Source organism: Colletotrichum jinshuiense, chromosome 8 (genome assembly GCF_051148585.1).
Source record: "Colletotrichum jinshuiense chromosome 8, complete sequence".
Taxonomy (NCBI): domain Eukaryota; kingdom Fungi; phylum Ascomycota; class Sordariomycetes; order Glomerellales; family Glomerellaceae; genus Colletotrichum; species Colletotrichum jinshuiense.
Window position 1 is genome coordinate 1,909,350 of NC_139315.1, and position 25,930 is coordinate 1,935,279.

Genomic DNA, 25,930 nt, shown 5'->3' on the forward strand with positions numbered 1-25,930 from the left:
AGGCCAGATAAGAAAGACGCAATCGAGTATTCGGCGCAGGGGAAACACGGCGGGGGAAGCGTTCGCGCAGAGTGGGGTGAAGCGGGATTATGTTCTCTGTTGCTGGTTTGATGAGGAGGGCGTTGATGTTGGGCGCCGGGGATTTTTGCGATGTGGAAGGTGGTGCTTGCTGGTGCTTGCTGGTGCTGGTGCTGGTGCTGGCGCTGGTGCGGCGGGTGCGGTGCGGTGCTTTGCTTTGCTGGTTGCAGCAAGGACTAGACCGGGGGGCAAGAGGAACACGGAATGGGGCTACACTAGGCAAGACAAGTGTCAAGCCATACGGGACGGGAGACTGGCTGTAGGAAATTGCCTTGAACGTGAGGTACCCCCCGCCTGGATTCGCTTAACCCGCTATCGAGGCGGGGCTCTCCCTTTCATCACACCCACTTGTTGAATTACCCCGTCATAAGGGTCTCTACAGGAAGTAAGGAACCTCGAGCAACCTCGATTTACCCCTGAGCTTATTTACCTAAGGCATTTAACACCTCCAGAGACCCGAGTTGGTCTTATTCACTAATATCTCAACACGACTTCTTTTCGTATCTTCATTGCGAATTTTGATGCAAGCCGTGTAGCCCATGTTATTTTACCATTTCCTTTAAGTAACAAACATCGTCAGGTGCAATTACAGGCAAGGGGGCCGAGTTAGCCTTAAGTGGCCCAAAGCAATACTTTAACGCATGCCAGTGACCATACTCTCAACGTCACTCCACCCCCAATGTCTCGGTACCATCTACTTGACTCTTCACTAAACACACAAAGCAGTAATCTTGAGCCCGTCAGTCATTTCCTATAACCCTCGCCATTACCGTTGCCAACACCCATCAGTGCCACCTATGGCTTCCCTCGTCTGTGTGTAACAAGACTCGAGAATACTCAGGCCGCACTTTTTAGTGACAATCCAAGTCCGCGTGGGCTAGCAACCTCAGAGACCTGCTCCAAATCACGCCCTACTAAATTGCGGAAGTCCAGCTGTACCTCGTTTAGCATCTTTGCGTGCTCATGAGCACGCTCCATGCAGTCGTTCCAGACTTTGCCGCCGCGCTCGGTGCCACTGAGCTGGCGGGCGAGGATGGCATTAAACGTTTCCACTTCTTCCTTGGCCCATTTGACACAAGCGCTCATCATAGGCGGGGGGAAGCATGCATGAAAGCTGCTAACAGTGTTACGGATGAGAGAGAAGTAAACGAATGAGATCTCCCAGATGTATAAGTGCAAGTCACCTTGGAATATGCATTGTCTGGAGAATATGTCAGCACCGAGATTGGAAGGTTTTGCAACAATGCCTTACCTTGATCGCTTCTGGATGATTCCATGCCTGGCTACCAAATAGGCTTCGCGGGCTCTATCCTCGTAGCCAAGTCTAGCCAGCCGGGTGATATTGCGTTTGTTTTTTGTGGGCGCAGTATGCGTCGTCTCCAACTCGCGAATAATCATGCCCGCCAACTTTGCGCATCGTTCTTCGACCTTGAAGCTGATGAAGTCCTGCGCCACCGCGTTGTTCTTCAGACCTCGAGCGAGGTTCTTGAGCTTCTCGACGCGATCTACAGCCGGCTCAAAGTTCTGTAACGCAATATCGATGTCTAGCTCATCCATCTGACTTTCTACCCATCTTAGGTTCTGCTGCTTTCCATCCACGTCGATGAGCATGTCCTTGATGTCAGACAAGGTCTCCAACAGCTCCGTCTTCTGAAGCAGACCGGGATCTCTGGATGCAAAGTAGTTGATAGTTTCCTTGGCCTTGTTGTTGGCTTCCAACTCTGATTGTCGCTCTTTACGTAGTTCTTCTACAGCCTTGCGCATGTTGAGAAGCAGGCTGTTCTTCTCTGTATCTTCAGGCTTCTCTGTGCGGTAGATGACGGATTCTTGGCCAACGCCTCTAACCATAACCGCATCTGCCAGCTTGTTTCTTGTCGTGGAGGAATCGCTCGATCCTGCCATGTCAACTACCTCAATGTCGAGAAGCGGCCAGCAACGATCAGCGACCAGCTTGACCAGCGGGCCCTGTGCCTCGCGAGGGGGCACATCCGCCTTTCTCTTCTTCCGAGAAGCAATGAGCAAGTGGTCGTTCAGAAGGAATATCTGCATCGCCCGACGGGACTTGTAAGTGGCGTTGTCCAGTTCGATCCACGCTCCCGCGTTCTGAATAACGTGACGACGAGAAGAGTTGGGCAGGAACTTCTGAGATCCCTCAACATTCTTGAACAAGGCCTGCATCTGTGAATTCCAGAGAGCGCTTCGATCTGCGACTGAGCTTCGCTTGTCCCTCTTGCTCATGCCTGTCGAAAGCTCCCCGTTAAGGCCGGATGAATCGTCGTTGCCGTTGTTTGAGGCTTGGCGTAAAGCTGTTGTGTTCACCTTAAGGTCCGTCATGAGGTTCTTCAATGCCCGCATCTCGCCCTTGAGCTTTTCGGCCTCTTTGCTGATCTTGATGAATTGTGTGCGGTTTTGCATTACGTTCTGCTGAAGATCCGCGTTGGCACGGCTCTTGAGGTTGCGCAGGTTATCCTCAAATTCGCGGATCTGGTCCTCAGAAGCCTCGCTGAGTAAACTGGCGACATCTGCAGTCGAGTTAGTTGCTTGAAGAGAAGCAAATGGTAGGGCCGGGGCTCACATTGGTCCGGAACCAAACCAGGGTCTCGCAAGGTCTTGATATCGACAACTGGAGCTGGGGCCGTGTCGCCTCCGCGACTGGGAGGTGGCCGAGCTGCTCTGCGCTGACGGGACTCGTACTTGTCGAGGGATGGCATCGCAGGTACCGGGGGGTTGTTCACGTCGAAGTCGCTGGGCAGATTGTTAAACCGCGTCGAGTATCGCCGTTTTACCAAGTCTGAGGTCTATAATCTCTCCCTGTCAGCTTCAGGAGCCTCATCTTCGCCCTCTGTCCACCCGCTCCCTGAATGGGCAGGCAACTTGGAGATTCGCTTACCTTTCCGCCTCCAGCTTGCGGCGGTGGTCGAAGCCGCGGCGGTACCTGGGAGGGACCTGCATCGGCCATCGGCCTCGAGCCAGTAGGCCGGACCGGACCTGATCCATCTTGTAGAATAGGCTCCGAAATCTGGCGCGGTGCGCTAATCTGTGGCCGGCCCTTCCTCTTGCCGCTTCTAAGAGAGATCTTGCTGCGCTCCCGGTCTTCGGACATGTTGGGCAATTGAATTGTTGTGTTGCTCAGAGAAGCTGGGGTTTATAGGCACCGATCGCGCGTGGAGGAAGATCGGGCGCAGAAAGGCTAGGGACAATGCCCTTTGTGAAGTTGCAGGTCGGGTTGATGTTGTTTCATGCACCTACAGTCCGTGGAATGGGAAGCTGCCGTGCCGTACTGTGGCCGTTGAGGAAGACGGCACCCCTGCACGTTGGACATTACCTTAAGATGGGCGTGGGCAGTGGACTGGGCGCACTGCGGCACCCATCCCGCTACGTAGCCATGTTGCCATTGCCCAGCGGTCAGTCTCCGTGTCCCCCAGCAGTGTGAGCTGTCGATTGGATACGTACCTTTCTCTGGCCCGTGCAAATGACCCACCCAGCGGCTGCTTGGCAAGGAACGCGACCTGGGAACGATGGCGCAGAGGCTAAAAAAAATTGGTAGAGGAAGCTCCATCAATTCCCGATAGAGCTTCTTTCCTTCGATATTTACTCCGACAACGAAACCTCGCCAGTTGCCCCGGCCCTCCAACCATCCCAACTCTCAAATCGCAGCATCGCCCCCTCGTCAATCTTCGAACCTCTCTCTGCTTCATCGCTGCAAGCTCCGAGCCACCCCGTCCACTCTATCCAAATCCCCCAAAATGTCCCAGCAAACGTCGACGTTAGTGACGGCATCAATTGCCGCCGCCGTTACCGGCTTGGTTGGTGAGTCTGCTTCAACACTCCATGCGCCTCGAGATCAATCCTGGGTTTTTCCGATGTCTGGTGACATCAAGGCATTGGTTGTATGGAGCTATTTTGCTGACTTCGATGCCCGAAAGCCTACGCCGCCTTCTTCGACTACCAGCGCCGCAACAAGGCTGAGTTCCGGAGAGAGCTGCGCCGAAACGAGCGCCGACAGCACAAGGCTGAGAAGGAGGAGGCTGCGCAGGAGACCGTCCGCCAGCGGCATGCAATCAAGCAGGCCGTCGACGAAGCCAAGGAGGAGGGCTTCCCCACGGACGTTGAGTCCAAGGAGGCATACTTCCTCCAGCAGGTTTCCGAGGGAGAGACCCTTTCCGCAGACCGTTCGTTCTCCCCCCGTGCGGAAATGTTCCGGAAGAGTCAAGTTGCATTTGCTGACAGTTGTTAATGTCATAGCCACGCGCGCTGTTGAAGCTGCGCTTGCGTTCTACAAGGGTCTGAAGGTCTACCCTACGCCCGGTGACCTGATCGGCATCTACGACAAGACTGTTCCTAAGGTAAGCAAACCAACGATGATTACAACGGCTTGAAATCGATGGGGCGATAGCTAATACTCTTTCTAGCCTGTCCTCGATGTCCTGGCTGAGATGATTGCCTACGACTCCTCTCTCAACATCGGCCAGTACACCGGCGGCATCAACGCCAACCTCAGCGACATGCCCACTGTTGGCCTGGACTAAAATAGCCTCGTTTCGACGTTGCTACTCCCAATCATTACGAGTCCCCTCCACTCTTACGTTCCCAAACCCCCCGACTGGAAACCTTTCCGCGCACCAAAAACCCGCAGTCACACCACCAATGGCGTGAGGCTGCATCATCATCCATCCGTAATCCCCAGCATCCCGCGAAAGAGAAAGGAGGAATTACGACTTTTCAATGTACAATACCTGGCCGGCTGGGCTGTTTTGATAGAAGGTTTTGTAAAGGAAACCATGTGTATATTGACGATCCTGGCAGGACGAATAGGCAAGAGGGTTTACGAAATTCCACAATTTCATAATACTTGTCTCGCTCCTTAAAAAGCATGCGGCTGGTCCATTTTATGTGTTCTTTCCCTTTTCGCAGAACACTGATTCTCGTTTAATTACTCCTCATCAACTAGCTCTCAATTTTCCTGCCCTTCCTGTCAACCCTGTCGTCTCTGGGATCAAAGCCGCCGTTGCCCCAAGTTGCCCATTCGGGCGTCGCATCGCCCATGTAATCCTCCGGCTTCCAGTCTCCGTCAGGACCCCGCTCCTCTAGCAGCTCGAAGAACCGCTGGTAGTCAATACGAGGGTGCCACTTCCCATCGACGTAGAATCGGTCACTCGCGAGCAGAACGCAACAGCTGTGGGCGTGCTCCGCCGCGATACCATATTTAAGCCCCTTCTCGTTAAGCCTCTTTTCCAGGGCCCTGACGAACTCCTGCACTTCCCAGTAAAAGGGCACGTTCGACATGCTCAGCCCGGCGTTTGACGCTGTCGAGGTGCCGCAGTATGTGACGCCCTTGATCTCGACGAAGCAGGGGAGACCCTTCTCCACGAGTTGGGCGTAGCCTTCGACCTCGTCGTCGACGTTGAAGCCCTTGACCAAAGTCAAACGGAAGACGGTACGGTGCTTGAAACGCTTTTCTCTCAGAATGTCCAGACACCTCTGGAAGCGCTCCCAGAAATCTCGGTGCAAGGGACGATCGATCTTTCTGAGTGACTCTTTGTTGGATGCGTCGATGGAGACGTAGAGCTGCGTTACAGCCTTGAGAGCGGCGAGTTGATCCGGGTGCTGGGCATTGCAAACGAGGAAAGAAGAGATGCGCTCCGCATGGAGCATGCCAAGGAATTCGTTGATGTAAGGATAGAAGATGGGCTCGCCAACGAGTGAAAGTGCGCAGTGCCGAATCCGCATAGCCTCTGCGAATCTCTCCGCTCTGACGCCAGGAACGCCGCGGAGCATCTTGATCTTGTTATAGTGATTGGCCTTGACGCCGTCGAAGATGAGTTCAGGCGGGTCGACAACCCATCGCCACGTCGTACCGACAGGGTTTGTACCATGTCTCCAGCAGAAGACGCACTTGTTCGAGCAGGACAGCGACGGTGTTGTTTCCATGCACTGGTGAGAGTTGATACCGTAGAAAGAGTACTTGTAGCACGAACCGCGACCCCGGAGGGCGGATTTGGTCCAGCGACAGATCTTGACTCCAGAGTGAGAACCTACGATGGAGTAGCCTTGTTTCGTGAGCGAAGCATAGGTGGGCGAGTTCTTGGGCACCATCTCCTTGGCAGCTGACACGGGCGTCTTCTTTTGCGTGGCTTTTCCGTACGTCGTGAAGTCTACAGCGATGGGCGCCGCGCGGCCAGTTGTGTCAGCGTCGGGTCCAGAGCTCTTCATGATGCGTCCAAGATCCTCGACATCGTCAATGTTCTTGCGGCTCTTGAGCTTCTCGGGCTTCGCTTCCGAGTCCTCGATAAGAACCTCGTCGTCTTCCTCTTCCGCAGATTCGTCGTCGCTCTCATCCGGCGCGCCACTTCCAGGGAGGCCTTCGCCCAGACTGCCCGTCTTCGCCAACATACCGAGCACGTCAACGACGCCGTCAGACCATTCGGACAACCTTTCAGCGTAATCCTTCTTTGTGTCGCCCATTCCAACCGGGAAGGCTCTCTTGCGGCCTGTCAGCTTGGCCATCCACTTGTCGACCTCCTTGGCCTGGAAACAGAAGCCCTCGTCCTCCGTCGGCCATCCCTCCCTGTCACCAAAACCGAACACGGAATATCCAAGAAGCGACGACAGGGGAGCGGTATCAATACGGAAGTCGTGGTGAGTTTCCTGAAGATGTTCCAAGAAGGTATCGTTAATCGTATCGATATTGTAGCTTGGTAGCAGGAACAAGTAGAAAAGCTCGGCAGGGTCGTCCTCCGACTTGGGCGGGGTGATGAAGTAGTCATCGAAGTCAACCTCGGCAAGGTCTAAGACTTCTGGGGCCGAGAAATTGCAACCGGTGCCTGCGGCAGTCTTTTGGAGGTCCTTTCCCAGGCGCTCTGCATACTCCTTCGCGATCTTGGGCGTGTTTGCGGTGATGCTGGAGAAGAAGATCAGAGGCCGTACCCTCTGGGCCAGAGATTCGCCTTTCTCCAATTCCGTCGAGGGTCGCTTGACCAAACCGCCCTTTATTCGCTTGGGTCCATTCGATTTCGGCGCCTTCAACTCGGTCGCAGGGCTGGATTTCGCACTCTTCTTTTCCTCGACGGGCTCGGGCTTGGGCTCAGGATTAGGCTTGGCCTTCTCTTCATTGTACACCTTGGGCAGTGCCTTCAATTCTCCCTTCTCCTCAGTGCTGTGGAGGTAGAAACGGAAGACGAGCAGACCGAAAGCCGTGAACAGGATTACAGGAATGCGAACCTGCTGCCACGCATCGTGGAAGTCTACGTACAAGGAGTCAGCGTGGGACAATGAACCGGTGGCGACGCGATCGCAGCAACTTACTATTCAGCATGGATTTGAACCCCGCGGGTTCGAGAGAGAGCGCCATTGTGAATCAATGGGCTCCAGTTCTCGAGTGCGAGCTGCGCGGATGCTGTGTCACTTCAAGCGTCGCGAAGGGCTTCTTGAAGTCGCATCTGGTGGCGGGGTGGGAAATGTCGTCGACCAGTGGGTGCGAGCGCAATTGCAATTATTATCCAAAGTTTCCCAGCGGCTCGCCAGGAGTTGGTGGTGCCCCGCCACAAAATTTTAGGCCTGCACTGCACCTCATCAACCCCGCCATTAGCGCCTTTTGGGGTCCCCATCTGCTACCCATGCAACTTAGGACCTTCCAACACTTGAAACGAGCACTCAAGCAGGAAAATACGAAAACTGCTACTCGTGGGCACCTTTTTGGTAAGGTAAATCAAGAGATAACTTGGTATAATTACAAGCACGGCTACAGGTTGATACCTCGAAAAACGGCAACTCCAAGAAGCACAATGCCAGCTTGGTGATATATTCAGAGAATCGTGCACACCTCTTGTGTTGTAATTGCGACGTGTCATACAGGTAGAATCTTCCATGTTGGCTTAGTATACTCATGAATTACTATTATGGGCTTGTGGGTTGAGGTGAGAAGCAATTTCGGCCAAGCACAGCACACTGCGGCAAAATGTGACTATGGTTGTTTCCACCATCAAATCTAGGTAGTTTCAGGATGATTCAGCACAACACTGGAGATGGTGAACGTTGCCCACAAAATGTAGGAAAGAACATAAGACTGCCTCCAATAATCTTGAATGAATTTCATACACATCTAATAGCACCGACATCACGGCGTTTGTCCAGTATAAGCAGCTAGTTTGTCTATGCACGCACCACCCACTCAATTCATTCGGCATTTTATGTACATTTTCCTGTTCCCTGAGCATGATAATATCGAAGCCAGCCTCTGCGTTCTTTAAGCCCTTCGATCTGACCCTGCCTGGGCTTGCTTATCCCTCAAGTCCTTCAAGCAGGGTGCGAAAAAGATGTCTCCAGATATGGCTTGATGGAATGTCCTGACGGCAACCAGAAGCCAAAGGAGGCAGACAGAAAGCGAGAATATCTGATAGCTAGTTAGCAAGACGATCCCGCCCGGCAGCTAGAAAAGGGGGGACAAACCATAGTCATGACCCTGAAGAACGCGCTGTCAAGATCCTGCGCCAGCATGCCCGTACAGGTAGCCAGCACACCAAGGGGGAACGTAAATCCCCACCATCCCATGTTGAAGGGAAACTTCTGCATTGTTGCGATGCTGACAAGCGCAAAAGACAGCCATACCAAAGCAAAACCCCACATTATAAGTGCCAGAAAGATGCCCAGGAAGTAGAGTATCTCTCCGCCGTGTATGGCGCCCGGTGCCGCCATATTGAATGCTGTTATCTGCGGCAACAGCTTAAGAGATACCTTGCCAAGCTGCTGTATGCCGAAACCGCCCTGGCCTAAGGGGCCGATGGGCAAAAAGACAGAGACAATGGCCTCCTTTGACGGGAGACTGTGGATGGTCAGACGGTGAAAGTACAATGCGAGGACCATGCCCGAAAAGCATATTCCAATGCCCCAGAGAATGTAGGACACAATGAGGGTGATAAATGCTTGGTCTGGGTTGGAGAGAGCCTCAGCAACGATACCGCCTGTGGAAGAAGCGACCACAACCGGTACGATTGGCAGCAGGCTTGCGGCTGTAACTGCTTGAAGTCCTGGTCGGTGTTGATGAATCCTTTTGTAAACATATAATCAGCGCCGAATATTCTCAAGCTTGGGAATTCACTTACATGACGAACGGCACCGTAATACATGTTGCCAGTGATAGAGCGGCATCCAGCCACCAGAAGCCCCAAGCCCAGGAAACGACCCATTGACCCCAAGCGGGGGCACAAACGAAGACCATCATATTGATGATAGCTAATGGAGTAATATCAGCATATGCTGCAGCTAGTTGCAAAGAGCCGACACTCACTCGCAAATCCCATGGGAAAACATCCAAGGAACATAGATTGAGCAGGGTGTATGACCATGGCCTTCCATATCTCAGGGTAGAGCGCATAGCGCAGGATTGTGATTGCGGTGAATACAGTAAAGAGAGCGATGTTGAGGATGAAGAAAGCTACGGCGAGCCCGTGTGAGATCCATATTGTGTTGTAGGGGAGGTTGTGAAGAAGGACGGAGACTATACCCGTCCCCATTGTAACGGCGAACCATCTACAGGAAGTTAACCATGCCCGGCAAATAAACACCAGATGCTGCTTACGATGGCGTAAAATTTCTGACAATCTTTCTCCAGCCTACATCCTCTTTACAAGGTGTACAAGGTGTACATGGAGATCTGTCGCCTTGATTCATTTGTTCCGAGGCAACTTGCCTCGCACTGGCATGTTGTGTTCCTGACTGAAGAGTCACCGTCGCACTAACACTTGCCATCCTAATTGGAACACCCCGCAACCAAGGCAAGGGCTTCTTGGGAATCGAGAGACGGTGGATTTTTTACGAAGTCACTTCAAATAAGACAAAGATTGAGGGACAAGATAGATGGTTTGTTATTTTCATTTGCTTAGCTATCCCAGGAAGAAAATGGTCAGTGGCGACTGTACCTTTTTCGACCTTGTGCTAGCTGCTGCGCAATCTCTTAGTGTGAGTAATACAGTAGCGAACCCCCATTCCGGCCATGACCCACCAGACCCACCCAGCTGACTCCGTACGAGGCAACGCGGTTATCGGCCACGCCGTTTAAATGGGTCCAGCCATTCGACCTCAGGAAAACGAGAAAACACATATGAGCATCCGGTTTTCATATTGCATGCCTGCATAAATTGAGTGAGCCGTCATGTCTGCAATTAACTAGAGCTTGCACCGCGAAACTCTATCCAGACCCATTCTGTCTGATGTTTGGCCATCTGACCACCACCAAGTACTGGAGCCGTCCGTCGCCTATCAGCGGCTTTACCGGGATCACTCAAGTAGCAAAAGGCCAAATGGCTATCTCGTCCAACCAGAAACCTGTATTTTTGGAGACCGTCCACCAGCGACAAAATGGTCGCCGACAAAGTGCCCGCGGCTTTATCAACGTGGGCAGTCTCCCCTGTCTCAGAGACAGATAGGTCCGTCAAGACGACCCACCGTCCGAGGTCGGATCAACCAGTAGTTCCGCCAATCCCGCCCATTTCTATCAGGTAATGCCAGCCCGACCCGGTGACCAGACAGAATCGTATCACCAGAGAGTAAAGAATCGAGACCCCGCACACCGAATCCTGACAACACAACCCATCAAGAGCAACAATCTTTGATAGAATCCATAGCCATGGCCATCAGCATCCTGACCAAGATCACTTCTGCCTTCGGGCACAGCCTCAAGAGCGACAGCAATCGGTTCGACGAGCTCGTGTTGGAGTTGAAGGAGGCGCTTGGTCCGTCGTCGGGGCTAGACTCGGCTGACGTCGACGTTCAGGAGTTGATGAAGCTGATGGAAGAGTATAACACAACGGAGAGCGAGTGGATACAGTTTGCATTCGCAGAGAAGAGCATGGGATACACACGCAACCTTGTTGATGAAGGCAACGGCAAAAGCAACCTTGTGAGTAGACAACACCACAACTTTGTGGTAGACATGTAGGCTAACGCCGCACAGCTTGTGCTTGTCTGGACGCCTGGCAAAGGCAGTCCCATCCACGACCACGGCAATGCTCATTGCCTCATGAAGATTCTCAAAGGCGACTTGACTGAGATCCGATATGCCTTCCCGGAGGGCAACGAAGAGCAACCCATGAAGGTAATCTCTGAAAGAACACACAAGGAAAATGCAGTAGCATACATGGCAGACGAACTTGGTGTTCACCGAGTCTGCAACAGGGGTAGCGACTTCGCCGTGTCCCTTCATCGTAGGTTTCGCTTCGTCGACTCCACCACATCTTGGCTGACAAAGTCGCAGTTTACACTCCTCCCAATGTTGCTAAGGGAGGGTGCAACATCTTCAATGAGAAGACAAGCAAGAGCAGCCATGTAGCCAAGTGCGGCTACTACTCGGCGTACGGCCGCCGACTGCCGAAACAGTAACTGGTGGTACCGATGATATCCAGTATCGTTTGGGAGTTTGCGTCTTTTGCTTCGATGCCGATACCGAGCTTTGTGGAGGCCTGTTTTGATATAAGACCGAGATTGCCGACAGCCGAAGTGCGCTTGTCGGTAGACTGATGACTGACGATGGTATGATGGCTCTATCCACCATGTATGGTGGATAGACACCGACGAGGAGCTCAACCTGCCGCGTTTCCGTATGTTTTTTGGGTACCAGACGATAGCGAATTCGACAGACAATTGCCTGAAACAAGAAAATATGAATGAAGTGAGGTTGTGAAGGTGTAAGAGCCGCAGAGTTGTCATCGTTGGCCAGAGACAACCCAAACGGGCCCCAAGGCTGGTCACGTGAAATGTCGTGATTTTTGCAATCGATGGCCATTGGTTGTGGTGGACCTGCCCCCGATGGCGTGCTCGTTCATTTGAGCCACTCTTTTTGGCGCGGGCCCACTTCAGCCACTCCACCCAAGCCTCACATGCTTTCGCGTGAAAATGGATCCCTGCACCGACACCACCTTGGACATCAGTAGGCGAGGCGCGTCGTCGCGTTTGGGTCGTTTGAGAGTTGGAGAAATCAGATATGGAAAAGTTCGGTACCGACCTATCAATCTGATTGATCTGACAACTTTCCCAATCCGCTCCGTTATTCCACGAATTAGTCCCAATTCGATCTCGGAACCGGGGTTCGGGCATTGACGATGCCACCAAAAAAGCGTGCCCATGCCGTCATCGACCTCGTTAGCAGCGATAGCGACGACTCAGCGCCACGCCCCAGCAAGAGGACGCCCGGCGACAGGTCGGGGTTTTTGGCTGGCCACAATGGCGCCAGAGGTTTTGGCGGTGCAACCCCAAACACCCAGCGAACGGCCAGCTCAGTTGTTATTCCGGGCCAATCGTCTCAATACTCCTCCTTTAATGAAGCCGATGATGACCTAATCGACTTGACCCAAGCTCCGGATGGTCCGCCAAGGGAGCTTTATGGAACTCTTGGTACGGTGCTTTATTAGCTGCATGTGTCTGTGATCTAATGCCGAGACCTAGATAACAAGATTGTTGGTGTACGCTATTACAATGGATACGCCTCTCCGGGCGAAGTGGTGATTTGTCTACGAGAGCCCAACAACCAGGTACTTCAGCATGCATAGTTTTTACGACTTTTAGAAGAAACCCCCAAGTTTAGGGTTCTTATCCTTGTCAAAATCCGGGGTGCGTCTAACATGTCTATAGTATGATCGCAATGCCATTCGAGTATGCAATGTCATGGGCGTTCAAATCGGCCACCTGCCACGCAAGGTGGTTGAGAAGCTGGCGCCATACGTTGTACGTGCTCAGTCTGAGTTAGTCGGTCATATCACTAAAACTTCAGCCAGGATCGAGATGAGATATCTATGGAAGGCGTCCTCACGGGAGAGAAGGGCATGTTCGATTGCCCCATCCGGTTGCATCTCTTTGGAACCAGCAACCCTCTCGATAGACCACGGCTGGAAGAGAAGCTGAAAAAGGATAAGCTTCTGAAAGCTACGCAACTCAAGCAAACGAGGGCTGAGGCCGAAGCACAGAGAAAGATGTTGGGCATCAGGGGCAGTCAGTCAACAGTTGGCCTCAATGGTGGCGTAGCGGAGCCAGAAGTGTCCCTCGAGGAGCTGGCACGAGCCAGTCAGGCAGTACAGGGCCACAGTCGTGGAGACGCTGTCAAGGCGATCGTTGTAGATGAAGATCTTTTGTCACTCATGCCAAGGGCAGAGCAACCTGTTGCTCTCGAGTCCCAGTTGCTGCCATACCAACTGCAGGTAAGGCCATGCATGACTGACCGTTGGTCGCTGTGCTCTCCAACTCCCAGTCCTCGACCTAGGTAAATTGAAAGAAATCAGGAAAGCTAACTATTAACAGGGTTTGGCTTGGCTGGAGTCCAGAGAGAACCCCAAATACCCCCCCAAAGGCTCTAGGGAGAGCATCCAATTGTGGAAGTGGCACCAGAATGGACGTGGCATGTACAACATGGCGACGAACTTCCAGGTGTCAAATCCACCCAAGCTTCTGTCTGGTGGCATATTAGCTGATGATATGGGCCTCGGCAAGACGTTGCAAGTCATCAGTCTGATCTTGACCGGCGGACCCGGCTCGACGCTCATTGTTGCTCCGCTGAGCGTCATGAGCAACTGGGAACAGCAGATTCGAAGGCATGTCAAACAAGAGTACCTACCCAAGATATTTACCTATCACGGAACCAATAAGGCGACCAAGAGTGAGCTGGCTAAGTACCAGGTTGTCATCACCAGCTACAACAAACTGGCTATGGAGGGGCAGGTCACATCGGCACCACTGATGTCCACGAATTGGAGACGAGTTGTACTTGACGAAGGCCATACAATACGGAATGCGAAGACAAAGGCTGCTCTGGCGGCAACCAAGCTCAACGCGCAGTCTAGATGGGTGCTTACGGGAACTCCAATGTTAGTACCTCGACTTGATCCGACGAATGAAACCTGCAATGCAAGAGACAATTGGATGGTATCAAGCTAACTTTCTTCAGCATCAACAACATCAAGGATTTCCAGTCCTTGCTACAGTTTCTTGCCATCACGGGAGGCGTCGAGCAGCCAGCCATCTTCACAACTGTCATCTCTCGGCCCCTTGCACAGGGCGACGAGACTGCTGAGGCTCTTCTACAGCTGTTGATGCGAGATCTTTGCCTGCGGCGCAAAAAAGACATGAAGTTTGTTGACCTCAAATTGCCACCCAAGAAAGAATATGTCCACCGTATTGCCTTCCGACCCGACGAAAAGAACAAATATGACGCCTTGCTGTGAGTTGATCAAACAAGATTCTGATGCAATATGCTGACTCAAGCCCGTAGTTCCGAGGCACAAATTGCCCTCCATGATTATCAGAGCAATGCAGCCGGCGTAAAGGGTCAGTTCCAAAGTGTTCTGGAGCGGCTTCTGCGCCTGCGTCAAGTGTGAGAATGGCCCAGCTCGTTTGAAATAGCCTGCTGACGTTGACTCAGGTGCAACCACTGGACGCTCTGTCGCCAAAGAATCGCCGATCTTCTCAAGGTCCTCGAGGGCCAGTCGGTTGTCGTTCTTAACTCGGAGAACAAGAAGATTCTGCAAGAAGCGCTGCGTCTCTATATTGAAACACAAGAAGACTGCGCCGTCTGCCTTGACACGCTGAGCAGCCCGGTGATCACGCATTGCAAACACGTTTTCTGTCGCGCCTGCATTGCAAAGGTGATCCAAACGCAGCACAAGTGCCCTATGTGCCGCAATAAGCTCGAGGAGGACGCTCTTCTAGAGCCGGCACCCGAAGGGGGCGAGGAGGCGGACGAGGAATTCGACGCCGACGCGAAGAGCTCCAAAACGGAGGCCCTCCTCAAGATCCTCCAGGCGACGACCAAGGATCCCAAATCTAAAGTCATCATCTTCTCGCAGTGGACATCCTTCTTGACAATCATTCAGAACCAGATCGCAGAAGCCGGCTACAAGTTCACCCGCATCGACGGCTCCATGACGGCGCCGAAGCGCGATGCCGCCATTCACGCCCTGGATCACGACCCAGACACGCGCATCTTGCTAGCCAGCCTGGCTGTCTGCAGCGTCGGCCTCAACCTCGTGTCGGCGGATACGGTTATTCTTGCTGACAGTTGGTGGGCGCCGGCAATTGAGGACCAGGCTGTTGACCGCGTGCACCGCCTGGGCCAGAAGCGCCCAACGACGGTGTGGCGGCTTGTCATGGAGGGTACTGTCGAGGAGCGAGTGCTTGATATCCAACATGAGAAGCGGACGCTTGTGGGCAAGGCTTTCCAGGAGAAGAACAAAGGCAAGAAGACTCAGGAGACCCGGATGGCGGATATTCAGAAGCTGCTCGGTTAAGCGGCGTCGGGGTTTGGGGGACTGCCACACATTCAAGGAGTAGTGGTCTAGACAAAAGTTATGGTTGTAAGCAGGCGTGCTCAATGTATTATTTTTCCCATCTTCCATCCAACCTTTTTTCACTTTACTCTTAGGGGGGCGCGGGCGTTCCCCTCGGAAGTGGGGATGGCTACTAAGACATCGATCGGAGTTCGGATGTAATACCCATTCAACTTACACCCTGTTTTCTACCCCCCTTGCTCATCACCACCACACAAATCTGCAAGTCCCGACGAGCGGATAACTGAACTTCCCAAGTCCGGCATTTTCGAGGTAAGTACAGCAACATATGGCTTATAGCCACCCGGGATGGCCGCATCACCCCATTGACCTCTTGATGCATCGTGCACTTGACCCCCATTATGCCCGCACCATCTACGGCATGAACGCGGCGGCTAGTAAAGATTCTCTTGAAAGAAAGTGTCAAGATGCTTGCAGATGAGCTAGATTTTCGGGCCGGAGTTACTTCTTTCAGTGCTGGTCTTTTCGAAACTCGACGAGCCCGGTGGCGGCACAAATGAACTGCTTGTTCTGCACAAGTGGTTGTGTCTAATAAGGTTTCGCGCAAAAGAGACTGGGCGGGTTCTCAACAGGCCTATTCACCGACTATTCAGATTTTATGTGTCCGTATTAATTGCACGTCCTCTCAAAACACCAAGCGAACGAGCAATTCCCGATTCAACCAATCGAGTGGGATGAGATGCCCCATACAAAAGACTCAGAGGATCCAGGCTATTATTCATCAGATAGATGTATACACCGCGCGTTGGAAACCAAACATACTGTTGGGTGACACGACAAAACAACGAAGAGTCTACTGAACCTCAGCCAGCAAGCCAGCTAGTATCTCGTCCACCGACCGACAAGGCCTCTCGGAACGAGATTTGTCCGAACGACCAACCATCTTTCCAACGAGAGGAATGTGTCAATGACTCCATCCGTATTGACACAGTTGTCATTCGCCCTGCGGACGTTAGCACATATGCGAGTGAAGGAGGAAAGACAGTTATCCAAGGAGCGGGCGAGAGTCAGCGATGTGAGAGAGAGACGAAGTGCCCGAAAAGGGACCCCGTTTTCTTTTTGATCGAATGGTACAGACTATATACAAGAATGGTACGAAAAACAACACCAGAAAAAGCCCAACATATATGCTCCAAGATTTCCTGTTCCGATGTCTTTTTCTCTTGATCCTTAAAAAAACCCCGGCCGTTATATGTTCACCAAACTCTTCTTCTCAAATCATGATCCCGCCCCCTAAATTGGGGAAGGAGGGGGAGAAAAAAAGGGAAAAACGTCTTGTTATCCGTCAGTCAAACCCTCCCTCACCAACCCCCCCCTTCCAAGAAAAGAATGCAACAATGCAAAAAAAGTACCCATAGGGAAGCCGGTTGGTTGTCCACCGATGGGAGTTTCTTTCTTTCTTTCATGTCGTCATAATCACGTTGTGTCGTGATGTCTTTGATGTGATGAAGGACGCCAAAAAGGTATGAAGCTTAGTACTGCTTGCCCTTGCCCTTGCCAAGGCTCTTGGCCTGCAGGCACAGGCCGAACTTGTCCTGGCAGCCGCACGAAGGCCTGCAGTCGATCATCTTGCTGCCGCACTTGCCGCTGGCAGAGCAGCAGTAGCCGAAGGTGCTGCCTGAGCACGTCTGGCCAGTCTCGCCACCGCAGGTGCCGTCGGTGGAGGCCTGGAAGCCGCCGCTGGCGGGGGCCGAGGGCTTGGGGGCCGCAGCAGAAGAGGAAGCAGGCGCGGGGGCCGCAGAGGAGACAGCGGGGGCCGCGGAGGGCTCGGGGGCCTCGGAAACGACGGTGGCGGCAGGCTTGGTGGCAACAGGCTCCTCGGCGGCGTACTCAGCAGTGGGGGTGACAGCGGCAGAGGAGGCAGCGGCGGAAGCGACCGCAGTCTTGGAGGGGGTGGCAGAGGAGGCACCAGAGCCAGTGTTGGAGCTGGAGGAGCCGAGCAGGTTGAGGTTCACGGCAGCGGGGATGGCGCCAGGGGCAGCGGTGGTCTTCTCCACGAGCTCAATGGTGGGGGGGCCCTGGAAGTTCTTGGCCGTGCACTGGGCAGAGATACCCTTGCACATGCTGTCGTTCCAGACGTAGCAGTTGGCGGCTCCCGTGGGAGGGGCGGTGTCGAAGCACACGTTGCCCTGGGCGTAGCAGGCATCAACGGCGGCCCAACAGCCCGTCTCGGTGCTGTAGCTGTCCACAGCCTTGCCGCACCAGTTTGCGTTCTTCAGGAGGCAGTCGCTGGGAACGCCGCCATCGAAGGTGGACACGGCTTGAGCGCTGGCAGTACCGGAAGGGGAGTAGGGCTTAGGGCCGGGCACGGGGTAGGGGTACTGGGGGTTGTCGTAGAGGTTGAAGGTGTTGCCGGGCTCGGAGCCGTCGATGTAGCCGGGGATGCTGACGGCGTACTCGGAAGGAACCTCAAGAGTGCCTGAGGGGCCGCTCTGGATGTAGACCTGGGCGCAGCCGACGTAGTACTGGGGGTCCTTCAGGCTGACAGCCTGGTGGAGGGCGAGGATCTCGGGGCGGACAAGGTAGTAACCAGCGGGGAGACCAGAGGGCAGCTCGACGGTGAGGAGACCGTTGTTGGCGATGAGCTTGTCGACGCACCACTGCTGGGTGGACTCGTCGTAGCCATCATCCCAGATCTTGAACCAGCCGGCGCCGGCAGCGGCGGTGGTGGCCATGTCGTCAACCTTCTTGATGTAGACGGAGCAAGGACCCTTGTGGGAGGGGTCGATGGAGCCATCGGCACGCGCATCGGGCCACTGGCGGAACTCAAAGGTCAGCTTGGAGCTGCCAGGGGCAGCACACGTGTAAGCGGCGGCGATCTCGCCGTCCTTGCCTGCAAAGGATATTAGTATATATAAAAGGCGCCTGAGCGTCGTGACGCTGGACCGTGCTTACCGCAAGCCATGTCGTCGCTGGTCAACCCGGCGACGGGGGAGGTGGCAGTGTCTCCGTCCTTGGGGGTACGGATGCAGGTGGCATCTCCCTGAGACTGGCCGTCAACGTAAAGCTTGGAGAGCATGGTGTGGGCGTTGGCGGCGGAGGCCAAGCCGAGAGCAAGAGCGAGGAACTTCATGTTGAGAGCAAAAAGTGGGTATCCTGGAAGAGTGTTTGTGCACGAAAAAGTGATCCGAAAGATTCTGTATGTAGCGGAGCAGGCCTGCTGAAGTCGATATTGAAGCCGAGGATCGACGGTTCTGAAGGAATGACTGAAAGATAGTTGGTTTAAGCACTGGGCTTGGCCTTGTGAATGAGCGGACTGTTCAACAGCAACTTCGTTCTGGACGAGAGAGACTGAAGGGGAGCAACAACCGAATGTGTTGGCTCGAGTTGGGTATAAAGAATGGAAGTTCGTTCAAAACGAGAAGCGAACAAGAAGGGAGTGTGATTCAGCGGCCAGCTGTGTACAGAGTGATGGAGTCAGGAACCAAAAGAAGCGGCCCGTTATCGAGGGCCCGAGATGGGTTTATATCAACCAACCAATGGTCCACAACCCCAGCAGTCCATGACAGGGCAAAAAGGAGGGCCGCCCCCTCTCTCTCCGGGACTCCGTCATCTTGTTGGATGAAGACTAGCCGGGAGCGAATAGTGGCACTGGGAAGGTCAACAGCCGCTTGCACCCCCTTTGGCCCTGCAGCTCCGCTGGTGCAGGGCTCATGGGTAGGCCCTGGATGGCCTTCTCCATCTCATCTCGGTATGGTGCCTGCGGTCTGCCCATCGGGCGTAAGCCCCCTTCGTCCTTCTGCCCCCAGCTCCCGCCTTGCAGGTTACATGCAGCGCAGTGGCGCTAGCGCCGTCTTTTTTTGCCGAAAAGGCAAGCTTTCGAAAATTACCGCTGGGTTCCCACAGTACGGAGCACCTGGTCAAGGGTCAGATCATGGTTCGGAGAGGCAGGAGCCTGGCCACTGGGAAGAAGCCTGGACCTGCCAAGGAAACGCCTGGCAAACAGAGAGCCTCCCATTTCATATTGCAGGGTCCGTGGCGTACGTTAGTGGGCAAACGTGGAGGGTAAGATGAAACAAAGGGTGGCGCTACCTCCCATCGTCCCCCAACGACCTAGTCGCCGCCCCTCGGGGAATTACTGGTGTATGTGCCGTATGTATGGATACTACTCTAGGGCAAGCAAACGCAAATGATCGGCGCAAAGACCCGATGAGCGGAATAGACGCGCGGTGTCGTCTTCGCTTCCTGCCCTGGATCGAGTTCCCTCTGAACACCGGGTCCCGGCGGCACTTGGCACGCACGATGCACGATGCACGATGCCCGGTCTGGACTCTTGAGAGTGATCGTCGCCATGGGAAAAGGATGAGCCCGGTAGCTGCAGATTAAGCCATCTTGGCTTTGCCACTAGAATCTCCAAAGGGCTATGCTATGTGGGCGAAACATCAGAAGTAGGACGCCGGTCGAGTTTGACGATGCCCTGGCCGGTACTAACCGGCAGTCTCGAACTCGAAATGATGGGTTTCGTGGGGGAAGAAAACGAAGCCAACGACTCAACCGGTTGAGTCAAGAAGACGGCAACCAGGGGCCGAGGGGGAGGTTCGGGGAAGAGGCTTCGGCTAACCAAGCCAACTCTGAAGCTGTACCGGTAGTTTACTTTACCTCTAGGTCTGGCTAGGCGTTGGTGATGACGCCGGGGCGGACAAGCTGTCGGTTGCTCGATTGACTGATTGGCGCAAGGGGTGACGGGACAGGGGGAAAGAAGAAACCACCCGTCATTGCGAAAAAGAGACGAACCATTGTCGCGGCGAGACAATCCAATTAACCCGTGACCGTTGGCTGGCGGCTGGAAACGCACACACTGGCCTTAGATGGCGTACCGTAGTACAAAGCTTACAAGACACTACCTTGGACACCAACGCAGTAAGGTTAAAATGTTTGGCTGAACGTTTGAAACTTGGACTTAAGCCCTTAAGCTTGACTGGAAAGCTGCTGGTAAAACCGGGGCCCGGAAGGGAGCCAGAACCAGACGACAGCTCCAGCCCCCGACTGCGTCTCCAGCTCACAGGGTTCCGGCTCGTTGGAGGGAGCAGTTGGTGGCCAGCGCAGCGCGACGCGCCACCGGGTCGCTACCCACATGTCCGCCGCCAGAGATCGGAGACAAGAGACGACACACGCCCTCCCGATTGGTAACTGAAGCCACTCAGCCGCTGCCAGCAGCCGCCTTGCTGCACCAGCTGCTGTAACCCTAACGTGCTTACTGATCCATCACCCGCCTCGTCCCTGCCCCTGAGTCGAGAAACAAGAAACGATTCGCATCCGCTCATCTGGATTGCCTCCGAAAATCTTGCAGCCCAACTATTCTCCACAGTTCGTCCAGATGGAAAGAAAAGAGGGTGGGAACTTCATCTGGCATTCTCCGTCCAGACCTCCCGACTCGTGGGCTCTCCGGGTCTGCCGTGGGACCTCCCCGTGGATCTCCCCCTTCAATGTGGACAAGGCACAATCTTGCAACTCCCGCGGCTCCCACTTCTCTCGCTTCTTTCTTGATTTGCTGTAATTGTTTGATTGTGTTCTCGTTTGTTTATCGCGCATCATGCCTTGCTCTCAGGATCGGGATCCATGCAATTTATTGTCCGGCCACCAACAGCGCCGCCTCCCCCCTCCCTCTTCTTATCATCATCCAGCATTGCCCCGAGGAAAAAAAGTGGTGAAGCGAAATGACTCGGGCACTCGCCGAGATTCTTCCCGCCGTTCATGGTCCCGAGGCAGCTCCTTGATCCAGCACCGTCGTTGCGCTGCCCACTACCCGTGCAAGTGCTCGTGGCCCCCGGAGTGCACACTCAGGCACAGACACAACATTTGTGCACCGCGAACAACGTGTAGGCGCAATCCGTCTTGGCGAAAACGGACAAGCCGTCAATGTAGCGAATAGATGACGTACGTCATGTTTGGGGGGGCTTGGTTATTGACACGTAATTTGCACAGCTACATTGTGTCTCAGTGACGAGAGAGGAGATATTTCATGAATCAAACCGCGGGCCTGGACAATTTAGAGCAGAGCAAAGCGGGAGGCAACAGCCTCCTCATTCATCTACCTTGCCCCTTTCCTTGTCATTCCCATTGCGGAAGCTAAGACACGCCTAACATTACACCAAGTCTATGCAAAAGCTAAAACATTTCCCTCAAAACTCTTGTGTTGATCTTTCCTCGCTTGGTGAATTTTTTTACTGTCTCTTGATACAAGGTATTGTACACGCCAAAAATCGTTGATTCGTGGGTATCTTCATCTTCTTACTCGTTGATCTTGGCCAGGATCCTGTTGCACGTTCGACAGTCAGTTATCAGTTCCCCCAACAGTGCAGAGCAAACACCAATGGCTAGCCAAAGGTATGTGGATGAAACTTACTCGCTGTCGCGGAAGAGGTGGTACTCCTCCTCACCAACCTTGACAGGGGAGCCGCCGAACTGTTATGGATCTCGTCAGCATCATGTCGTACCGTGCATTGCCCTATCTCTCCCATCACTTTATTTGTCCCTGACAGAATGCGGGGAAAGAACCTAAGAAAGGGTTGCTTGTCCGAAAGCCTGCAGAGTCCCGGTCTGCAGATGCAGGAGAGAGGAGAAAAAAAGACCGAGAGAATGAGGGGGAGAGGGGAGGCTGGCCATACCTGGGGGATCAGGACGCGGTCGCCAGAGTTGACGCCCATGGGTAGCCGCTTGCCCTCCCGGTCAAGAGCACCGGGACCGACAGCAAGGACCTTGGCCTCGTTGAGCTCCTTGACGCTGGACTCGGGCAGGAAGATACCACTGGCGGTCTTGGTCTCGGCCTTGACGCGCTGGACGAGGACGCGGTCCAGGAGGGGCACGAGGGCGCGGATGGAACGGAAGGAGGTGGCCTATTGTCAGGATTGGCCCTTATTAGAAACTCTTCTTGCAATGGTGGCATCTAATGGCGGCGGCGACGGTTCCTCGACGGCGCAGTTGGCGAGGTTTCGGGGCCAAACCTGCCAGCTTGCCAACTCAACGTAGGAGGACATGAACGTACCATTGTGAATTTTGGTTTGGATTGAGGACAAGAGCGCAACTGCTATCTTCGTAGAGAAATTGACGGATGACAAATGATAGAGAGGTTGAAGTCGATTCGGGGACGAAGTTTAGGCTTGAAGCTATTCCAAGAGCTTCCAGAATGTCAACAATTTTTTGGGCCGATCGGCTAAAGGATTTCCCGATGCCCCCACTATGCGACAGTGCTAATAGATTGTTGTGCCGAGGGAACACTGTACGTTCACGTACGGAGTTAGGTACTTCAAGCTTACGTCCAATATTCGCGACTTGACCCGTAGACATGCCACGATGGCAGTGATGCACGGTAATCTTGCGTACGAAAAAAAACACGAGTTGTGTCTCTGTCAACTAAAATTATCTATCTATATAATGCTCACTCGTTTGATACAAGCACGTATGCTGAGCCGAGGGCAGCATCTACATATCCTAAATGGTGGACTCCCCATCCCACCCAAACTCTAAAGAAGAGCGTCATCGCTGTATCGTCAGCCTTGAGGCGCTCATGCCATGCCAATTCTCAGCCGCATCCCATCCCGTTCCCAACCTCTTCCCTTTCTAACCAAAGAACGCCAGAACAACATGCAATTCGAAGATACTATAATGTGGAGGCCCTGGACACGTTTATTTCTGGGGCTGCGGTGGCTCAAGGGTGTGGACGTGGTCTTCGGCGTGCACGACAGTGCCAGGCTCGGGTTGTTGGCAGATGACCGTGTTCGCAACCCACGGCTCTTCCAGAATCTCTTGCATCGTAGCTCGGTCTTTGACTTTGATTTCGAGCATTCGTCCGATGATGTGCCGGCTTTCGCGAGGGAGCAATCGCAAGATTCGCCAGGGCCCCCGGATCACCTCCTTCTTCTCTGGTGGCTGACCATCAGAGCGGGTTGCAGTTTGTGTTGAGTGTCCTTGCGGTGCGTTTCCATCGCCTTCTTTCTGCTCATGCTTGTGAGCATGAGGCTTGCTCTCCTGATACTTGCCATCTTCAAACATATCCCGTGCAGGAGTATTCGCGAGGTCATTGGCCGACTTCGATGGCACAATCAGCTTCTTCGGGTCGTGCCCTGGTGTTGGCTCAGCCGCGAACAGCTTGAATGAGTTGTCTGTCATGCGAGGGACCTTCCAGGGGAACCTCCGCAACGTCATACAGCAGAAGATGATGGCGAGCGACCAGATGTCGACTGCTTGAGGGTCGTACTTCCGCTCGTCGTAAACCTCGGGAGCCAAGTACGGATCAGATCCAACAATGCCTATAGATGATCAGCCTACGTTTTGAGATTCGAGAAAGTAAGCACCAACCTGAGGCGAGCACAATGTCGTTCTCAAACGGGTATTTGAAGACATGGGCACTACCAAAGTCGATGATCTTCATGATGCCATGCTCACTGACCACAACATTGTCAAGCTTCATATCCCGGTGAGCAAGACCCATGCTGTGCAGGTATGTCACACCGTTGAGAATCTGCAAAAAGCAACATCCGACTTCCTCCCGTGTCATCTTACCAGTCATGACGCATGCAAAAAGATCAAACGGAGCATACTCCATGACTTCGTACCACTTGCCCTTCTCTTGCATAATATCCAACGTCTCGATGACATTGCCATGATGCAACGTTGAGCCCACACAAAACTCTGCCGTCAACTTCTTGACATATTCCTTCTCAGTTTCGTAAGAATGTCTTGGTCGGAACTCCTTCACAGCGAAGACAACACCATCCTCACTTCGCTTCATCAACCTAACAGAACCACCAGCACCCGACCCAAGCACCCTGCCGAGCTTTCCGTATTTCGAAGACAAGCCATGGTCGTCCCCGAAAGGAAGCTGATGTTGGGATCCTCTCGTAGGTGGTGTCCTGGTACCCGAGCGGACTGACGACGGGGAAGCCTCCCTCTTCATCTTGTTGTGTCCGCCAACCTTGAAAAACCTCTTCAGGTCAGCAAATGAGCCCTGCCTGCTTGACATACTGGCTGCATCGTCATGTGGAACCTGCAGCTCGTCACCGTGGCCCTTCAGATTGCCCAGGAGACCTGAATGTCGTTTGTCGCTGGTTCGGCCCAGGCTGGAAGTCGAGCCCGAAGGCGACCCATGCTTGTTCTTTCTACGCGAAAACACAAATCTCGAGTCGATCTGACCGCGCTGAGGATGCGAGCTCTGCGGCTGGCGTTTGTGGGCCGCGTAAGGGTCGTTGGCGTCTCCTCCCGGCGTCATGGGTTTGGAATAATATGAAGAAGCTCGAGATGGACTGGATTCTCGCGAGACTGGCACTGAACCTCCGGGGCCAATGGAAAACATGCCCTTCCTGTGCGATCTCGTATCGTGTCCTCGGTCCTCCGCGGAAGCGGATCGGTGAGCGGCCTGCTCCTCTGACTTGCCTCGAATCGGCATGTTCTTCCTCACCGACGATGGCGGCGAGGGGTCCTGGGAAGACGAGGCCTGAGGGGTGATGGTATGGGGCTCGTTTGAAGTTGTTTTCCTGTTGTCGTCTGTTTCTCCACTCCTCTTTGCCGCCGGATCTGAGGGGTCGGTCCCGGCGGGGGTCAGAGGAGGTGACTGCATCGGGTGTACTGGACCAAAGCGCGGCGACTTGGGTCCACTGGAATTCGGGGTCGGTAATCTGCTGTTATCGGACTCGTCTTCTCGGGAGCAGACCTATGGAAGTGAAGACGGTTAGCGAAGTGCATGTTATGCAAGCTGGTGCGTGCGATGCAACGGACACTTTGCGTTGCCATGACAGATTTGGATACCCGGGGTTGCATGAGACTGGTGAATGGAGCCTCTGCTTAGAAGCCCCATTGAGAACAAGCCTCAGTGATTGTATAGCTGATGTGTATGAGTACGAGGGACTTAGACATTGAGGCTTTGTTGCTCAATGTGGTGGAAGGGGATGTAGACCGGGGAGTTTGAAACGCAGCCAACCGGCGCCGACGCCCAAGCAAAAAGAAAACAACGTCAAGAGCTCCCCGACGCCAAGTATGGAAAGACAAGACAGGCAGGTAAAATACGTACGCGTGATGCAGGTAGCGAGTATGGCTCGAACCCGAAGACGTTCATCCGGCTCTGCTGCAACGGTGCACCTTGAAGGGATTTTGAAAGAGCTCTCAGCTGATCAGGCGTAACTTCGGGCATGGAAGCTCCGGGAGCGGCGCCGGTGGGTGACTGAGTGTCTGTGGGTGATGTCGTGGTGACGGTTGGCGTAATCTCTTCGACGGATGAAGCGAAGCGGACGGCGGGCGCATCCTGAGCGGACATCTTGTCTTTGTCGACAATGGTAGCATCCGAGGCTTCGCGGATGATTTCTAGTCATTGTGAAAAACGCAGCGGTCAGCAAGAGATCAGCGACGGCGAGGGGTGAGGAGCGTGCAGGCGCGGGTGTGGGCATCGGGGGAGTGTTCGACTGTGACATGCGCAACAGACGAACCGAGGGCGGGGTTGCAATCCGGAACAGGCGGAAGGACGGGGCGTTTGTACCTGGGACTTGTGATTTCTCCTTTGGAGGATCGCGGGCGGGAGATGGGGTTGCCAT

General features: G+C 53.9%; 9 protein-coding genes across 9 annotated transcripts; 3 read left to right on the plus strand and 6 right to left on the minus strand.

Moving 5' to 3' along the window:
• Positions 1-915: 915 nt before the first annotated feature.
• On the minus strand, positions 916-3,181 carry EsH8_VIII_000527 (exocyst subunit EXO84; the record flags this gene model as incomplete). Its single annotated transcript, XM_083269569.1, has 4 exons — positions 916-1,279; positions 1,331-2,600; positions 2,654-2,876; positions 2,969-3,181. The coding sequence occupies 4 exons, from the start codon at positions 3,179-3,181 to the stop codon at positions 916-918; spliced, it is 2,070 nt and encodes a 689-aa protein (XP_083129337.1).
• A 643-nt stretch (positions 3,182-3,824) lies between these two features.
• Positions 3,825-4,607, plus strand: EsH8_VIII_000528 (TOM complex receptor protein TOM20; the record flags this gene model as incomplete). Its single annotated transcript, XM_083269570.1, has 4 exons — positions 3,825-3,888; positions 4,005-4,250; positions 4,324-4,424; positions 4,491-4,607. The coding sequence occupies 4 exons, from the start codon at positions 3,825-3,827 to the stop codon at positions 4,605-4,607; spliced, it is 528 nt and encodes a 175-aa protein (XP_083129338.1).
• Positions 4,608-5,025: 418 nt separating this feature from the next.
• Positions 5,026-7,429, minus strand: EsH8_VIII_000529 (protein TYW1; the record flags this gene model as incomplete). Its single annotated transcript, XM_083269571.1, has 2 exons — positions 5,026-7,322; positions 7,384-7,429. The coding sequence occupies 2 exons, from the start codon at positions 7,427-7,429 to the stop codon at positions 5,026-5,028; spliced, it is 2,343 nt and encodes a 780-aa protein (XP_083129339.1).
• Positions 7,430-8,323: 894 nt separating this feature from the next.
• On the minus strand, positions 8,324-9,825 carry EsH8_VIII_000530 (voltage-dependent anion channel; the record flags this gene model as incomplete). Its single annotated transcript, XM_083269572.1, has 5 exons — positions 8,324-8,470; positions 8,527-9,124; positions 9,180-9,309; positions 9,365-9,606; positions 9,656-9,825. 5 exons carry the CDS (start codon positions 9,823-9,825, stop codon positions 8,324-8,326), a joined length of 1,287 nt encoding a protein of 428 aa, XP_083129340.1.
• Positions 9,826-10,702: 877 nt separating this feature from the next.
• EsH8_VIII_000531 (RmlC-like cupin domain-containing protein) lies at positions 10,703-11,454 on the plus strand (the record flags this gene model as incomplete). Its single annotated transcript, XM_083269573.1, has 3 exons — positions 10,703-10,975; positions 11,030-11,279; positions 11,330-11,454. The coding sequence occupies 3 exons, from the start codon at positions 10,703-10,705 to the stop codon at positions 11,452-11,454; spliced, it is 648 nt and encodes a 215-aa protein (XP_083129341.1).
• Positions 11,455-12,173: 719 nt separating this feature from the next.
• On the plus strand, positions 12,174-15,347 carry EsH8_VIII_000532 (SNF2 family N-terminal domain-containing protein; the record flags this gene model as incomplete). The annotated part of the gene is made up of 8 exons (XM_083269574.1): positions 12,174-12,465; positions 12,517-12,602; positions 12,703-12,795; positions 12,846-13,265; positions 13,366-13,928; positions 14,009-14,281; positions 14,333-14,434; positions 14,483-15,347. The coding sequence occupies 8 exons, from the start codon at positions 12,174-12,176 to the stop codon at positions 15,345-15,347; spliced, it is 2,694 nt and encodes an 897-aa protein (XP_083129342.1).
• Positions 15,348-16,879: 1,532 nt separating this feature from the next.
• On the minus strand, positions 16,880-18,480 carry EsH8_VIII_000533 (glycosyl hydrolase family 61-domain-containing protein; the record flags this gene model as incomplete). Its single annotated transcript, XM_083269575.1, has 2 exons — positions 16,880-18,240; positions 18,303-18,480. 2 exons carry the CDS (start codon positions 18,478-18,480, stop codon positions 16,880-16,882), a joined length of 1,539 nt encoding a protein of 512 aa, XP_083129343.1.
• Positions 18,481-21,638: 3,158 nt separating this feature from the next.
• Positions 21,639-22,395, minus strand: EsH8_VIII_000534 (chaperonin 10-like protein; the record flags this gene model as incomplete). Its single annotated transcript, XM_083269576.1, has 4 exons — positions 21,639-21,663; positions 21,754-21,812; positions 22,016-22,243; positions 22,393-22,395. 4 exons carry the CDS (start codon positions 22,393-22,395, stop codon positions 21,639-21,641), a joined length of 315 nt encoding a protein of 104 aa, XP_083129344.1.
• A 638-nt stretch (positions 22,396-23,033) lies between these two features.
• EsH8_VIII_000535 (serine/threonine protein kinase NPR1) lies at positions 23,034-25,930 on the minus strand (the record flags this gene model as incomplete). Its single annotated transcript, XM_083269577.1, has 4 exons — positions 23,034-23,656; positions 23,706-25,056; positions 25,414-25,703; positions 25,876-25,930. 4 exons carry the CDS (start codon positions 25,928-25,930, stop codon positions 23,034-23,036), a joined length of 2,319 nt encoding a protein of 772 aa, XP_083129345.1.